This window comes from Lupinus angustifolius, chromosome LG20 (genome assembly GCF_001865875.1).
Source record: "Lupinus angustifolius cultivar Tanjil chromosome LG20, LupAngTanjil_v1.0, whole genome shotgun sequence".
Classification (NCBI taxonomy): Eukaryota; Viridiplantae; Streptophyta; class Magnoliopsida; order Fabales; family Fabaceae; genus Lupinus; species Lupinus angustifolius.
Genome location: NC_032028.1, coordinates 11,681,938 through 11,699,039, shown reverse-complemented (window position 1 = coordinate 11,699,039; position 17,102 = coordinate 11,681,938). Strand labels below are relative to the sequence as shown.

The 17,102-nt window shown below is 33.2% G+C and overlaps 2 protein-coding genes across 4 annotated transcripts; both read right to left on the bottom strand.

Moving 5' to 3' along the window:
- LOC109336131 (protein IQ-DOMAIN 1) lies at positions 1,992-5,655 on the bottom strand. 3 transcript variants are annotated; one of them, XM_019572538.1, is made up of 6 exons: positions 5,488-5,655; positions 4,568-4,667; positions 4,185-4,490; positions 3,550-3,771; positions 3,305-3,424; positions 1,992-3,033 (listed from the first exon to the last, which is right to left on the bottom strand). In XM_019572538.1, the coding sequence occupies exons 2-6, from the start codon at positions 4,640-4,642 to the stop codon at positions 2,350-2,352; spliced, it is 1,407 nt and encodes a 468-aa protein (XP_019428083.1). In that variant the 5' UTR covers positions 4,643-4,667; positions 5,488-5,655; the 3' UTR covers positions 1,992-2,349. The 3 variants fall into 3 exon arrangements, with proteins under 3 accessions (XP_019428083.1, XP_019428081.1, XP_019428082.1); XM_019572536.1 differs by lacking the exon at positions 5,488-5,655 and adding an exon at positions 5,206-5,291; XM_019572537.1 differs by lacking the exon at positions 5,488-5,655 and adding an exon at positions 5,206-5,291 and having other exon boundaries at positions 3,556-3,771.
- Positions 10,602-16,636, bottom strand: LOC109336130 (importin subunit alpha-9). Its single transcript, XM_019572535.1, has 11 exons — positions 16,495-16,636; positions 16,104-16,332; positions 13,826-13,979; positions 13,561-13,663; positions 12,942-13,126; positions 12,543-12,622; positions 12,086-12,236; positions 11,841-11,922; positions 11,686-11,744; positions 11,306-11,611; positions 10,602-11,124 (listed from the first exon to the last, which is right to left on the bottom strand). Exons 1-11 carry the CDS (start codon positions 16,535-16,537, stop codon positions 10,960-10,962), a joined length of 1,557 nt encoding a protein of 518 aa, XP_019428080.1. The 5' UTR covers positions 16,538-16,636; the 3' UTR covers positions 10,602-10,959.

Genomic DNA, 17,102 nt, shown 5'->3' with positions numbered 1-17,102 from the left:
CTTATATTATTTATAGGAAATATGAATATAAAAAATAAACAATTTCCTTAGTCCTTACAAGATGAAGAGCATAGATGGATTTTTACGTCTCAAACTTATAATATAATTGGTGATTTTATTATGGAAAGTTAGAAATATAATTTAGTTAAAAGAAATTGAAATCAAATTATATCACTGGAATAAAATTTCAAGCTTGTATATTATCTATGCTTTAGTTTTTTTGAGAATTTTGGAATACCAAATATTTGTTTTTAACTCAAACACATAAGACCAAACACAAAAAAGTAAAAGTGAAGATAGATAACATCATATGAACTACTCTTCATGTATGATTGTCTTATTGTGTTTGGTTAGAAACCAATATTTAGAAAGAATGAATCATAGAGATTGTTTCCACTCACAAAAGAATTTATAATCAATTGTGATTGAAGAGAGAGGAGCGGAGGAAATGAGAGAGATGAGGAATAGAAGAATGAAGAAAAATGTATTGTTTTCCCTTCTAATGATAAGGAGGATAGAGTATTAGTTTGTGTGTTTGCTTTAGGGATTTGGGAGTGAATTCATGATGGAATGTTGCTTAAAATTGAAGCAAACAAAAAGCTACATGTTGCTTATTGATGGGTTGAAATATGGTTTTGGCATTTCTCAAGATTTCAAAAGACTACACTTATTTTTTATTTGTTATCACCATTCCATTGGGTTACTAGATCAATAACTATAACATAATACATGTTTGTTGTTAATTGGTACACTAATAATATTTTGATTTTTAAGGTTTATTGGAGTAGAAATATGATTTTTGTGTTTATCTTCATTTCAAAAGACTACACATATTTTTTATTTGTTGTCACCATTGTATTGGCTACTAGATTAACAACTATCACATAATATCTTTTTTGTTGTTAATTGGTACATATTTCTTAGGTTTATTGGTTGATTAAAATATGGTTTTGGTGTTTATCTTGATTTCAAAAGATTACGTGTCTTATATTTGTTGTCACCATTGCATTGATCTACTAGATCAACAACTATAGCATAATATATTTTTTGTTGTTAATTGGTACGTTAATAATATTTTGATTTCTTATGTTTATTGGTTGGATGAAATATAATTTTGACATTTATCTTAATTTTAAAAGAGTACATGTATTTTTTATTTCTATTTTTTTGTTAATTGGTATGCTAATAATATTTTGAGTTTTTAGGTTTATTGATTGGTTGAAATACAATGTTTGCAATTATCTTGATTTCAGAAGGCAATAGATATTTTATTTGTTGTCACTTGTTGCATTGGTCTATCATATCAACAACTATAACTTGATATATTTTATGCTGTTAGTTGATATATTAGATCTAGTCCCTGTAATATATTGATTTTTTAGGTTTAGTCAGTGTAATAATGTTGGTTTCCTACATCGTTCTATAATTTATTTGAGCTCTAGGTTTGGTACCTATCAATGAGGGCAAACATAACACATATAAGGTCGGGTAAAGGCTTCTCCCACATCCATAGCTAAATATTCATCCTATTAATTTTAGGACTCAAATACACCCAATTGCAGAATAACCTTGAACATGCAAGGTTCTACTTAGGGTGTGACGAGACCAGTTAAGATTTTTTTAGTACTACCAAAGGTATCCCTTTATCCTATGGGTAAGGAACTAATTTCTTTAGGAGTGTGTGATGCCTCTCCCAACAAGTGTCGTTCACAGGAATTGGAACTTTGACATTTCAATTACCGGAAGCGACACTTATTGGGAGGGGCAGTCACACACTCCCAAAAATATTAGTTATACGGTTGGTTAAACCAAACAAAAGAAATAACAAAGAATAACAATCTAAAATTCTAGCCATTCACAAGATAATAACTGATCAAAATATAGTAACATCAAAGAAATAACATGTAAGCATGTGCTATAAAACTCCCACTATGCACAGGGACCAGAGATGTATGAGACCCTCTATGTAAATCTATAGTAGCATAAGGAAATGAGAGAATGAAATTAAATATACATTTTATATCACAAATAAGAATCAAGAACTTTAACAAAATGATATTTGTCCCTTATGGAGAGGTTCAGAAAGGATTTTGACTACTGACTTGTTCTTTGTCATAATACTATCTTCAACCACCATTTTTCGCCTTAGGACAAATTATGAGTAAATACATGAAAGTACAAATCGATAAATTTATAAAGTAAAACAATTTTCACCCCAAATTATGAGTAGATACAAATAATAATTGCAATAAATAAAAAATGGACACTTCAAATGGACTTATCTTATTTCTTCCATGATATTTCCAATCCTACCTCCATGGTTTCCATCCTTCTCCTTTGGTTATATGATCAACCAGCCACACCATTGCCCACAGTAATTTCTGCAATTAAGCCGCTTTCGACCTTCGGTGGACCCGAATGCCGCCTTGGCCTGGCAGGTGATGCTGGGAAACTGAGCCTTTTCTTTGCAGCCAACTTCTCAATGGTGCCATTATCTGCAGCCAATGTACTTTGCATCTTGGACTTAGCTTTTGCCGATCTAGTTGGCACCATATAACTTGGAAGTGCAGGAGAGCTTGCAAGGCTTTCATCATCTCTGATCGTTGACCCTGCAATGGAGTGCCTCCGGAACTGCTCTGATTGCACACTGACCATGCTTTTGGTGTCATCATCGATGACCGAATTTTCCTTCGGGACCACCTTCTTAATTTTCTTAGCAACAGCTGTAGAAGCTGGCTTGGGAGGATTAGAATTAGACTGAAATCTAGGAGAGGCTGGAATTTGGCTGGCTGTTGGAGAATGCTTTTCGGAATTGAGCTGGAAACGAGCAAATGATTTGCTGATTTCAGCATTCGTTAAGCCTCGGGTTGGATTTTTTACATAAGAATTGTCGTTTTTTTCTTTCTCCATCAGACTATTGCTCTCCCAAGGCCGGGCTGTCGTCCATCGTTCCAACCAGCTCCAACCCCAGGAAGGATTAGTTGGATCGATGAACATTGGATTTATAGATCTAGATGAACTCTTCCCATTTTTCTGTCAAATAAATAAAAAAACTCAGCTCAAACTCAACTTAACTTGTTCGAAATATCAAAGAACTCAAACCAAGAATAAACTTTGTAACAACATAAATGCCTGGCGTTCTTACTTTACTATTTTATTCTATGTGATATTTTTATGTAATCCAACAGATTATGCCGAACTTTGTCCGATCTTCTGAGTCTTCTAAAATTTTCAAACGTTTCCTTTTCTCTTTTTTTTGTCTCTCTTCCCTCATACATGTAAATAAATAAGAAAATTAAAAAACCTGATGAGAGTATGAGTAAGCCAGTGCTCTTTCTCTTCTTGTTGCAGCCTCATACTTGCTTAGTAACTTGGCTTCAATTTGTTCCTTGGATTGTAGGCTATCATCCCATTCCTCTCCAAGCTGTTATGACAATTTGAAACAAGTTAAAATCATCCCAAAAACAACATGTTAAAAGTCAAATAAATATTAGCTCCATATCAATAGATTAGCATTTAAAATAAATCAGGGAAATGAAATTCGGATATCCGTACGCTGTCTAGTTCTTTTGCGTGCTTCTGCAAGAGCAGTTTCTGCAGAGCTTGAGTCTCCTCTAACATCCTCAGCCTCCTAGAATGAATCTGAGATTGTAAATGAGCAAAAGTCTGCATAGAGCGAAGGGTACTAATTGCTTGGCGTTTTACAACTTGCCCTTCCATCAGTGACTTCAACCTGACCAGCCCCTTTAGAGCACGCAATGCTCTTCTTGCCTAAACAAATACAAGGGAAAATTAAGCTTGAAAGTACTTCATCATTCAATTGAGAAGTCTTCTTTTGCAGCAATTATTGATTATGATGACCTTGAATAATTAAAGAGGATATTTAATATCTAAGTGACACAAGTGAGAACGAGTCTTATAAAAATTGTGAGAATAATAAATCTAGGCCATACAACCATACGTGGATGGTTAAGATTAAAAGTTAGTTAATAATCTCATAACTTAAAAAGGTCATGCATATTTGTCTTTTAATTTTGACCATTCTGTTCTCATTTCTCATGACAACAATTGTTTTTACCTGAGTCAAACTTACTATATATATTGGACCAAAACTAAATCCATTTGAAAATCACTCTCATTGGCAGAATGGTATAAATGGATTTAAATAAAATTGCAATATGTACCAAGTATCCCCGAAAAGCTTTTTGAATCTTCATTGCTGCCACTTCATCCTTTGGTTTACCAGCAAACTGAACAACTGCAGTAGCTTGAACCTCAGCAGCTGCTGTCTGAACAGCAAGAACAGGTTCCTCTGCCTCCAAGAGAGTTGCAACTTCAACAACATGATCATTACTGTTTTCGTTATCGATATGAGTTAAAATGGTCTCCTCAGGTACAGGAAGAGGAGTTGCTTTATCAGCTTCCGAGTATGCCTCTGAAGTCTGCAACTTTTGCTTCCCAAACCATTTCTTCTTCGATTTTATTGACTTCTACAAAAGGAGTTGATAACAATATAAGAAACATACAAGTTATAACTGAAACAGGTCAGATATAAATTTATCCAAACCTGATCTTTCCTTCCCTTTGGCTCAGGGCTGAGAACTTTCTTCACAGAAGAAAACCAATTTCCATTCCTCCCCATTTTCTTCGCATTCGGCAACTTGACCCTTCATACAGAAAATTTGTATGTTTTAATAACTTAATTTTAAATTCAAAATAATTTAGCTCTGAATAGGATATCCAATGGCATCTTCTGAGTTCTGAAATTACTAAATGGCATTAAGACTGAAATTTGATACTGGAAACAAAGAATCTCACTAATTATGTAAACATATTTTTTCCTAAGAAAAGAAAAGAGCATCAATCTTCTGGTAGAGAATTCATCTTCAATTATGTATGCTTGGTCAGCTTAAATTGTATTAAAAAGACCTATAATCAAAATATTACTGAGAGCTCTTTCATAAGAAATTTTTCTATAAAGAGAGATAGAAGAAGAAGCAATTTTACCTAAGAATTAATAGAATACCAATCTAAATAATTCATCAAGATAGAGAGAAAATTTAATCACTTTTATAAGCTATTGAAAATCCTAATCCATAACTTCCTGTGGATCACATATCCATAAAGGGATTTCAATAACATCTGAAAAATCAAACAACATTATTCTAATCTATTGCTCAAACTCCAAATAGTACATAATCCAACCATAAGAACAACTGAATTTCTTCCTTTTTTGCATTTTCACTGCAAAGTAACACAGACAATGCTATTTTCATAGTTAAATTATCAACTTATAGATTTCCAGCCAACCATGATGCTGAAATAGCAAGAATTATCACCAAACAAAAATTTAAAAAATGAAAGAAATTACGACTCAAAAGATAACAAGTTGAAAAAAAGAGGAAATGGGTAAGTGCAGAACAACAAAAAGAACAAAACTTTTGAAGTTAAATTTGAGAATCCAATGATGTTGGAAAGTGGAAGTACCTGAAGTGAAACAAGCAAGTGAGATAGAGAGATCTCAAATATGCTGTTAGTTTCTTATTCTGAGCCAATGTTGAAGGTTAGAATAGCAGTACTAGAAAGAGAGTGGGAAAATGCAATCAGATCTTGAGAAGGGACAAAGTCCTACAATGATAAGAGAGAAAGACCAGCTGTTTCTGCTAATATTTGACCCCACTGCTTAATTAGTGGAACTCATTTCACTGTTTTAGGGAATGTTAACAAATAACAAGTGTCGCATTGTTAAAGGGATAAACATGATGTACTTCCTCTTTATGTGTCAATTTGTACACGCTATGATATAAAATTTCAAGATGATATATTTTCTTATTAAAAAGTAATGTGATAAAAGTACAAAGTCACTTAGTTTATTAATTATTAATTTATAAGTGGTATATATTATTTTTTAGTTGGTATAAGGATTTGGTAAGTGAATATAACATTATTCTATAAACTTCAATACATTGTATTTTTTTATTAGACACACAATAAGACATGTTGTTAAGAATTTAAGATATTTCTTAATGCTTTCATTTAAAAAATGATTTTGATACGTTAAATATAGAAACTTTATAGTTGTGTTTTTAATATAAAATTTGTATTCTTATTCTTTAATTAACTAATAATGTATTTAGAGCACTACTTAATTAGACAAAAGAAAAACTATTGTTGATATTTCAATTTCTTATTTTTACATTTTTTATTACCTCATTCTTATTTATTTGTTACATTGCAATAAAACACACATTCATCAAGAAGTGTAATAAATTTATTGATTTACATGTAAGTTACATGTTTGTAGGATTTGGCTATTCTGGAAGTGTAATAAAAAAGCTATTTTTTATTCATTTTGCATCTATTAAATTTCGTTATCGTCTCTATTTTTTTGTGTTGTTGTCATGACAATTATCAAATCATCAATGAACAATATTTATATATGACAGAAAGATTATAATTTATGAGGACTGACAGTTTATAAGTTTTATATATTGTTATTATATTATTCATCATTCATATTTAATATTTATTGACTCTTCTAAAAAACTACAAATGAATGATATATATATATATATATATATATATATATATATATATATATATATATATATATATATATATATTCCACTCATAATTTATAAGTATTTCCTATCAAATCTTCAATCATCATTCAACTCCTACAATCTAATCCAAGGTGGTGGTTGTTGTAATTGTTTACCTACCTTGTTTATAAGTATTCCAATGAATTATGCCGTTTAACTGGATGGTGTTTGGTATAGTGGCTAGTTGTTCAATGCTTAATTACTATATTATTCAACTTCTTTCCTTGTCTTGCCTGTAGCTGCACAGTTGTTATAGTCTATGAACATACTCAGATTAATTGATGAAGGATTAGGTTGTGATTGTGTAAAAAAAAAAGAATGAAGTAAATTTACTTGTTTATAGGAATCTTTTGTTTGACCGGAAATAGATGTAAATATCTAATTTTGTGTGGATCGAAAAAGAAAAAATAAGAGAAAAATAAAGAGTCATCATTAAACTAAGAATGAGAATAAACAATTTAAATTATATTTTTATGTTGTAATAAGCTTAATGAGCTACCCATGTTGATGCATAATAAATTACACTTATTTGTTTTCACATGTTTATCTTATTTTGGGTTAAGTAATGAAGATTACATATTGACATAGAAGCACTTGAATGAATCTCTAGTCTCCAACCTTGGAGTTTCACCATTTCAAAATATAACTTCATCACATTAGGCTGATCAAGAACAATGAAGGTGAATAACTCTTTCTATTCATATCTGCCATCAATTATCATCATTAAGGGGCTTATTATTTTTCTTTATTGAGGGATTATGAAAAGTTTTAAGAGATTTTCACGAATCAATCAAGTTGATTATTCTTCATATATGATTTTTTATATAATAGGGAACAATGTCCCAAACAAAGTCAACAACCAACTTATTTTTGTATTTTATTAAAATGATTGATTTTTTTTCGCTTGCCGCTAGGCTTAACATGATTATTGATTAGTCACTATACTACGATAATTGATACATCACCTAATATAAGAAGTATGTTGATAGAATTTATGTTTTATTAGATATAATGTTTTATTTTTAATTAAAATTTAATATTGATCAAATAAAGTATTTTATCTAATCAGATAAATGCATTATTTCCATCACTTATACTATATAGAAAGAGATCAGATAGAGAAATCAACATTTTATAATATTTTACACCAGATTAAATCTAAACTTTCTTTTAGATATTATACGAAAAAATATAAAATTCTACATCTTAATTTTCATTACTCGGATGTCGGATGCATATAACCTCAAACACTCACTTCAATTATATTCCTCCATTTATTTTATAGGTAAAAAGGTATATCAAAACCAAACTACCAAATGATTGATGTGATAGTATTCCATGTATCAAATTGTGAGTCATTTCATATTCCTCACCTTATAATAAAAAATTAATTATTTTTCTAACAAATGTTAATTACAAGAAACGAGCATTTAAGACCAACTCTTTATTAGTTGTTATAATAAAGTATAACCTTCGAAATTTTGAATTGAATTGATTATATTTCAACCAATTCCAACACTTTCCCATATGAAGTGGCCGAAACATTAGACAACAGAGTTGGTTAAATGATTGATTGCAGTGGTTGGGTAGCAGCATCAATTTGAAGAAATTTCCGAGGCATTATCCAACCCAAAAGGCCGAATCTACAATATTTAACACGTTCACTTGTTTTAAGACCTAACCTCTAACACTGGCAAAAACAAAAGGCTAACTAATACAACAAATTCACTCTCCATTTGATTGTAAGTGATTGTGTTAGCACAATAAAGACAAGTTACCAAATTAATAATGATTAATCATTTAATCACACTGACAGGTAGCGTGGCATCAATTATTTGATCAAATCTTTAGGATATGTTTGTGATTTGGAACTTGGAAGATAAAGAATAGAAATAAAAGGTTTCAAGTCATGACATACTTTGTAAGATGAGTCTGAAGTATTTCATTTTCTCTTTATTTTCCTTCAAAATTCAACTCGCAAACAGACGGAATAATCCAATCTGACATAAGTTCATTAACATCTAACACTTGTTTTTTTAAGGCCCTAACGCTTATCATTCTTGCAATTAACCCGTTCTAGAATGTGAATGCATGACTTTCTCTTAAAAAAAACAGAATCTAATACACGGCTAGGTGATTATATTGTCATCTTTTATGTGCATTTGATATAGTTTGACTTAGGAGAAGCCCATGTTGCCACAGGGAATGTATATTAGGAGCCAAATCAAAGGAATAGCAAGAATACTCTCTTGTATCATAGAGGAAAGATGCTGTTTTTTCAATTTTTAATAGTAAAAGTGCTTATCATTATATCTAAAGGATTTTCACTTTATACTATTTTTTGTCCTTTTATTTTTGATAGACCTCCTCTCTAGTATCAGGTCCTCACCCATATTTGTGGGGAATAGCAACAAAAGTTTGGCATTTGGAGTTTTAATGAACACATCATTAACTAACATAAAATGCAGTAGTAAGAGGATATTTTGTGTTATGAAATTTGATTTAAAATGGTAGTTGAACAAATTATTTTATGCCCAAAGTTACAATGCTATATTATCTACCTCGCATATATGGTAAAAGTATAAAAACATCCTTGTTTCAGCCCGGTCATTCCCGGGCTATCAATCCCTAAGAGTCTACTAGTCCAGTCACCTTTGACCAACCTAGTAGACTGGGGCAACTATTCCAGCCCGGTCATTATCGGACTATCAATCTCAAAGAATCTACTAGCTCGATCATATCTGACCAACCTAGTACACTGGGGGCAACTGTTCTAGCCCAGTATCCTCGGGATGTCCCCTTCTGCCATGAGTATCTCGTGCAATATTCTGCATGTCTCCATTGCTCGCCTTAGACGGGTCCACTCGTGGCAGATGCCATAAATGCTCCTGACGCAGCATTAAGGTCTCTGACACGCTATTTAATGCACCTCTGACATGCTATTTAATGCACATTTGACATACTATTTAATGCGTTGTTGACTCGCCATCAATGTGAGACAACAAGCCACCTGACTCGGCAAAGGCAAATCTACAGGTCAAGCAAGGAGAACAAGAGTACATCCCTTGTACCCGTTAAATGTTGGCCAATGACTAGATGTCATCTCAACATTTCTCAAACTCTATAGATAGAAGAGACCACACATGGAGTATAATTAATTCTTCATTCCCCTCATTTATTGCTACATTTATTACTCCAACTTCTCTCTTATTTACTCTCCTTATCTCTCTAGAATAACCAATTGACTTGATCGTCGGAAAACCTTTTCAGGTATATCCCGGCGGATCCAGACGACATCCAACCAGATTCCCTGATTCTTCATCTTCTACTAGATATTCATCACCGGCCTTTCTACACCAGTTACCGACTATTCCCTCTTAGCAACAAAGAACAATCCTTAAATTTGGGATTAATTTTTGTATAACCAAGGACCCCTCATCACCTTATTGGGAATGAACTAATTCTTTTCAATGTGTGTAATTGTCCCTCTCAATAAATACTGCTCTAAAAAAATTGAACTTTTTGCAAAGAAACAATAATAAAAGGGTAGGCGTGATCCCCATCCTTCTTCCATATGTAGAGAAATATTTTTATTTTGTAATAAGCATTAAGATGGCAAATGGAATCTTAACTTCTTTGTTACTTTATTAGCATGAAAAAATTCTCAATTGCTACTATATTTTATTTTTTAAACCATCATATTCAAACATTGAAAATATGAAAGTGTTTTGGCCGATGGAATGGAATCTTGTTAGAAATAATCAACAATAGAGGTGCATAAGTTGAAATAAATGCTGTAGTATGTAGAGTGTTAAGTTTGGAGAAGAATTAATGATCTACAAAATTGGATAGAGATAGTTTAGCGACAATCTTGAAAACAGAATACAAAGTTAAAACAATGTAACACCTAAATATTGGTGAAAGAATATCAACTAAATTAAAATATATAGTCAAACACCACCTAAGATTCTAACAACTTTTTAAGTTGAATTGAAACTAAACAAATTTAGGAGCAATTAGTTCTAGGACTTAACTGTGAAACTAGTAGTTACTTGTATTGTTTTTTGCAACTAAATTATAATAGTATAAGCAAATCAGAAAGTGAACTACATTGATCACCGACAGAAATTTACATTCAGTCCATTGCATATGTGATCACAATAAAAAAGCCCTCAAGAAGAGTACAACCAAAAAACCCTCAAGAAGAGTACAACCAAAAAACCCTCATGACTTAACAAACATCTCAATACCATGAACTGGCAATACAAGTGAGTTAAATTTCTCCATTTTTGACAATGGAGCTGAGGCAAGACATGCATCACAATGACAGAAATGATTGTGTATCTTATGTTATGACCTACTCATCAATCCCATAGTCCTCTCCAAAATACTTGTCAACTAGACTATTTGCCATAGTTCTTAGATCTTCATTGTCATGAAACTGAAATCTTTCCATTGCTTCAATGCCATTTTCTTGTTCTACAAGCTTTGGACCCTTGCCATTTGGCATCCCCCTCAGGACCTACATCAGGCACAAGAAATGTAAACAAGCAGGGGTTTAGATCACAGAACTCGGTAATCTCGACTTTATCATTGATTGTGCAAACTAATAAGGCTGACTCTGATGAAACCATGTGAATAGATTTTATTTAGCTAAAATCTAGGAACTAATTATTTAAACAACAACCATCAGCAATCCTTACCAGCTCCATGAATTGAAGTCCTAGCCTTGCAGCTTCAATATCTGCAGATCTAACCAAATCAATAAAACCTGGCAAGCATCCTTTTTCAATGAGGGTAACCAGGTGCTCCAGGATCAGACTTGGTTTCTGATCACCTTCAGTTGTGGCAACACAAAGGTTGCCTAATACGTAAGCAACTTCCTTTCTTATGTCAAACGGTGCGGCAGAAAGAAGGCGCAATAGCAATGGAACTGCCTCACTAGAATATATCAACTGCTTGTGCTCGATAGAACCGGCAGCTATATTAGACAGCACCCAAGCGGCTTCCTGTTAAGATAACAAAGCTCATATCAAGATTGATCCAGAGATAGAGCAAAGAGTTGAGAGTTACAATTCTATACCTTTTTTAAGACCCTGTGTTCACCATTCAAACATTTCACCAGGACTTCAATGACATTATCTGAAAAGGTCATTATATAATCAGATATAACAACCAACAACCAAGCCTCAATAGCAATGTGGGATCTGCTTAGTCGGTAAAAGAAAATTTACTAGCCTGTAATTTGAAGTCCCGGTATGAGAACATGGTAAATTGTATGGGAATCACCAGCAATGAGATTACCTAAACTCCTCAAAACCTAGACAGATTTCCCTTTGTTATTAGAAACAACAGATCAATGTCAATATTAAAAGCATTGTGACGTGTGTGTAATTTAGTAAATGCTGATCACAAGAAAATGTAACATGTGTAGATAGGCAGATTTTAGCAACAATTCAACTATGAGTTCTGGAGATCAATACCGGAATTAGTAATTGCAAACTGTTTGATGCTGCTAATCTATTTACAAGCAGTGGAATTATATCACTCTTCACGAGCATGCCAGTAGCTACATTTGAAAGTGCCGATAGATAAACAACTACCCATGCTACCTCAGTGGCTAATTCATCATCCCTGAGATCCAAAAATTAGATTATGTTTATCCACATATACTTTACAATTACATGTTTATAAATTTAACTCATCTTTATGATGAATTAAATCATGCTCTTTTTTCTGCAGTAAACAGAACAAAACAACATAAATACATGAAACCTATTAATTTTAGTTGCACTTTAAACAAGAAAAGAGAAAACTGTCCATGCACTGTAAAACAAGTATATAGATATTAAACATGCATGTCAGAAAGCATTCTAGTCTGAAGCAGAAATGAAACCTCTAGGCCAAGATATACTATAGGTATTCCAGAGCAACACTCACGCTTTCTTCAAGTGTCGAACTATTGCATCCAATACTCCATCAATGCGAATAAGTTCGGTAGAAGCTTTAGGATCTGGACCCTACACGCGAACATACTGAAGTCATGTCATATTTCTCTAGATAGGATTCATGTCACTGCAACCACATTGCACAAACTAAACAAATGCATACATAATATTCTATCTTCCACGAAAACCATAATGCACATGTGATCACAAGAGTTGATGACTACATAACACATCTCATAAAATATTGACCATATTACACAAACAAATAGAGTATGAAAACAGTTATATAGATATAGAATGACTGTAACTACTACAGAACTTATGCAAAAGGTCAACCACACAAATGTTGTATAACAATTAACAAAGCTTATTCAATTAGTGGATTTGAAACCTTGATTAGGTTAGACAAAGTCCAGGCAGCTGTTCTAACTGTTGAACCTTTGTCTGGTAGCATCAATCTTGCAAGAGGCAGTAAGGCCCCTTGAGCTAGCAGAACATTCCTCAACTCATCACCTTCACCTGCCACATTACCCAGTGCCCAGGCACACTGTTCAGCAACAGGTGAGGAACTCCTTTCTGCAGAACAGGATCAATCATAAGTTTGAAGCGTAATTTATGGGTGAGACTATTAGCACTCCCAAGTGCCTATTCACACTCCTCATGAACAAATCATAATTTTGTAAAATAGAAAACTAAAATTGTGTTGGTCAGTAGGGAGTGTCAATAGACTCACCCATAATTTAAATGCTAAATCATTAAAATAGTCTCAACCTTATAAATGCTTAATACAGTTGCCAAAGTCGTGGATGAAAGGTGGACTAAGGAAAAATAATGATATGCTCGCAGGTCTAAGTGGCCACCTAATTTTTTCCTTTAGATGATAGATATCGTGAAACGCTTTAAACAAGTTAGGCTGTAAGAATTCCTCTTAATCTCAACATCCGAAAGAAAAAATTAATTCATTTAGACATTTCGTTACATGCAAAAGGAATCTCGAAGTGATCACTCACCGCCAAGATGAGCAATAAGCAAAGGCAATGCAGGCGACAAAGCTTTTGTTTCTTCCGGACTCCCTGCAGCAATATTTGTAAGACACCAAGCTGCCTCAAGCAACTGCAGAACATATTCAACCACAAAATGTAAGTAACAAGAAGTTTCATCCAAGCACTAATTCCATAGTATGTGCAACATGCACAAAGACATGTGCATGCTCAAGTTTCTCGTGTGTGCAAGAGATACATAGATGTGCATTGAAATGAAGACAAATCTTTAGACCTGTTCATCTGGAGAACCAAATGAAAGACACTGCACTAGTATGGGCACTGCTCCAGCTTTAAGAGCAGACTCAATAGGAGGAAATTCAGATCTTGATAGCAAACGCCTTAATTCTTGAAGGCCACTTACTCTTTTCTGTACTGCACCCTTCCCCCTATCAATTCAAAATATATAGAGTGTGATGCATATGCCAAAGTTTTCTTAGTCGGTATAGAAAATATGGCCAAGATAACACTAAAGATTTATTGAAAGACCAATGTAAGATGATTAAATAAAGAGGGGAAAATGAAAAACAAGTACGACACCAATCTTAGTCAATACAAGTTGGCCTCGAAGATCCTGCATCTGAATGAATATAAACATCTCAAAAAAATTTCCCATTCTCAATATGCTTCCCGCTTTAATCAGCATATTCAGGACAATCATTGGATTTTACTTTGCCTCAGATCAACAAAACAATTGGTTAATCATTTGTCCAACATGATCGTAAAATACAAATTTATATCCACTACATAATTCCCGTTAAATAGCTCTTCACGTGATTGAAAGTACTTTGCTTCAATTATCTCGCAATAGTCTTCAAGAAATATTTTACTTTTAAGTTCCAAAGTTTATCCATTTTATGCCTTTTCCAAAATCACTTAATGTATAGCTGCCATGAAATACTCATAGGAGTAACATGGTTAGCATACTAGAATGCCACCATCTGTTTCAATGACCTAGATTACTAGTAAGAATGTAAGATAGACAGTGAAACACTGAGGCCCCGTCTTAAGATATAATAAATTCAAAAAATGAAAGATTCTTGGCCTTTGCAGAAATAAAGAAGAGAGTATGTTTATGTTCCTTGTAACTTATTTAGGTACTACAATACATGAACTAATGGGCTGCTAAAGCAGGAGCAGCAATAACAAGTAACAACTATTACAACTACACCAACAACCAAGCCCTTTGCAGATTATATGGGTTGACTACATGGATAAAACGATATGATAACATTCTATTATAAATTATATTTATAAACAAACCATTGACATTTAAATAGTTCTTAATAGTTTTGCCTATAAATTATCTTGGTTTACCGCTGTCTTTGGTGATTGGGTTACTCTTTGTTTGATCTATATGTCCTTACTAAGGCTTTTATGGGTCTTCTCTTCTCCAAAGATACCCATACCACCTAACGTCTAAAGCGAGATTCCATTTTATTCTCTAGGCAGGTGCTATCCCAACTTTCTTTCTAATACGTTCAATCTTAAAACAATTCTAACAAATAACAACTGAATTGAAAAGTACATTTCCATCAGGTAAAGGGATTGATTAACAAGTCTCAAAACATAACTTTAGCTTGATGCAACGGTAAGGTTGCTACTTAGTGACCATAAGGTCATGGGTTCAAATCCTGGAAACAGACTCTCTGCTTGTAGGGATAAGGTTGCGTACATTTATCCTCCTCAGGCTCCACTATGTAGGAGCCTTGTGCACTAGGCCGCCCTTAATTATAGGCAAATAAGGAAGGCCCAGTGCACGAGGCTCCCACCTAGCGGGTTTGGGGATGTTAGATATACACAGTCTTACCCTTGCAATCGAAGAGGTTGTTCCTATGATTTGAACTCATGACCATAGTAACATGGTACGCGACTCTCTTTGGTACTGGTACATGTACGTGGTATGCTAACCTATCAAATATATGGAATGTTAGGGTATACTTAGTTAATATGGTTTTTGGATTTTAGTTAGTTACCCATGGTTCCAGATGCGTCGCTGCCACCGTAGAAAGTGGCGTGAGCAGTTTGCCATGCGCCACAGGAGTAGACACCGGGGATTTATGTTTTCTGAAACCTATTTATGTTTTTTATGAATAATTAAATAGGTTCAACTAAATACATTTAAAATAAATCTCTAACTATGTTTAAAGGATGATATTCCACACATATCTAACTAAAAATACTCATTTTATATCAACAGGTAAAATAAAGCTTGTACTGCAGCAGCCACCTCTTGTATGCATTTGCCATATGCTCTGCTTTCTGCATCAACCCTTAGCATATTGATTCGCATCCCACCACATTTCAAAACGCAGAAGAACAGCAAATTGATTCTCCCAAACAGGTTCATAGTACGTTTGCGGTATCAGCAAGTTATGTGACTATGCTCATGACCTCCAAGTCATGAACCAACCAAACTTAATCTATATTTCCTTAACAAGATTAAACAACATACAACAAGAAATACAAATTGGTCTCCTATAAAACCACAATATGAGTATGAAACAGCTTACTGATAAGCAATAGCAGATTTCAATTTTTCAACTGCCAATGAAGTTTGAGACTCCAAAATGGATTGTTCTTCATCAATAATCATCTCACACTCCACCGGAACATCACCCTCGCCTTCACCACCACCAATACCAACCCTACAAAGCCTCTTAGCACGCACCAGTGATTCCCTCCTTTCTTTCCCAATTGTAACTGCATGTTCACGCCTCCTACTACCTGCAACATTTCCAACTGAAACAAAAAACACAACGTTCAAAACCAAACCTTCAGATACAGAAAATTATAAATATACAAGATATGGAAATTGAAGATTAGGGTTATGGTTAAAAATCAAAAAGTTTGTGTTTTTTTATTGGGGTGAAATGAGAAGTGTAGAGTTGAATAAAAACAGACCTGAGGACTTGATAGGATCTCTTCGGTTACTAGGATCCGCCATTGGAGAGAAGTGAAGACTCAACACTACGGACACGGAATGTCTTGGAAAAAAAGTCGATTCTTACAAAAATTTGGTTGATCCAATTTTGTTACAAAATAAAAAATGATCTTTGAAAAAGTTTTGGAGATTTTTGTTGGTAAGAAAAAAATGACTCATGAAAATTTTCTCTAACCTAATTTTGGATCTCTACAAAAAGTCATCCAATAAGACTAATTATTTATAAAGTATATAACTTATCTCCTACGGTCACTAAAAGTATGATGTATGTATATTTTATTTAGTTTTGGAAATATTTTCTTAGAAAATGGTTAAATATAACATATATTATAATTTTAGTAGCTAAAGGATATGATTTATCTCCTTGTATCAAGAGATATTTATTTTCTTATTCATTTAAAAAAAATATTGCACTAACTTAATATCTAATAAATTGAAATTACATTTCAATCATCAAATTTTAAATTATATATCTATCTTACTCCTTCCTTCATGATTTGTTTGTTAACGTTAATAGAGATGATAATATGGCATGTTAAGTGTTTATATTAGAATGTTGTATAAATCA

Bases quoted from the DNA above. Each gene is read 5' to 3' on its own strand.
- LOC109336131 (XM_019572536.1), bottom strand. From the start codon at position 5,276: ATGAAAATAGCATTGTCTGTGTTACTTTGCAGTGAAAATGCAAAAAAG. The intron at 4,668-5,205 runs GTTGGATTATGT...TTCTGTATGAAG, and splicing joins GAAATTCAGTTGTTCTTATG to GGTCAAGTTGCCGAATGCGA. The intron at 4,491-4,567 runs GTTTGGATAAAT...CTCCTTTTGTAG, and splicing joins CAAAGGGAAGGAAAGATCAG to AAGTCAATAAAATCGAAGAA.
- LOC109336130 (XM_019572535.1), bottom strand. From the start codon at position 16,537: ATGGCGGATCCTAGTAACCGAAGAGATCCTATCAAGTCCTCAG. The intron at 12,237-12,542 runs GTGAGTGTTGCT...TTTGGATCTCAG, and splicing joins GTTCGACACTTGAAGAAAGC to GGATGATGAATTAGCCACTG. The intron at 11,745-11,840 runs GCTAGTAAATTT...TGACCTTTTCAG, and splicing joins ACCGGGACTTCAAATTACAG to ATAATGTCATTGAAGTCCTG.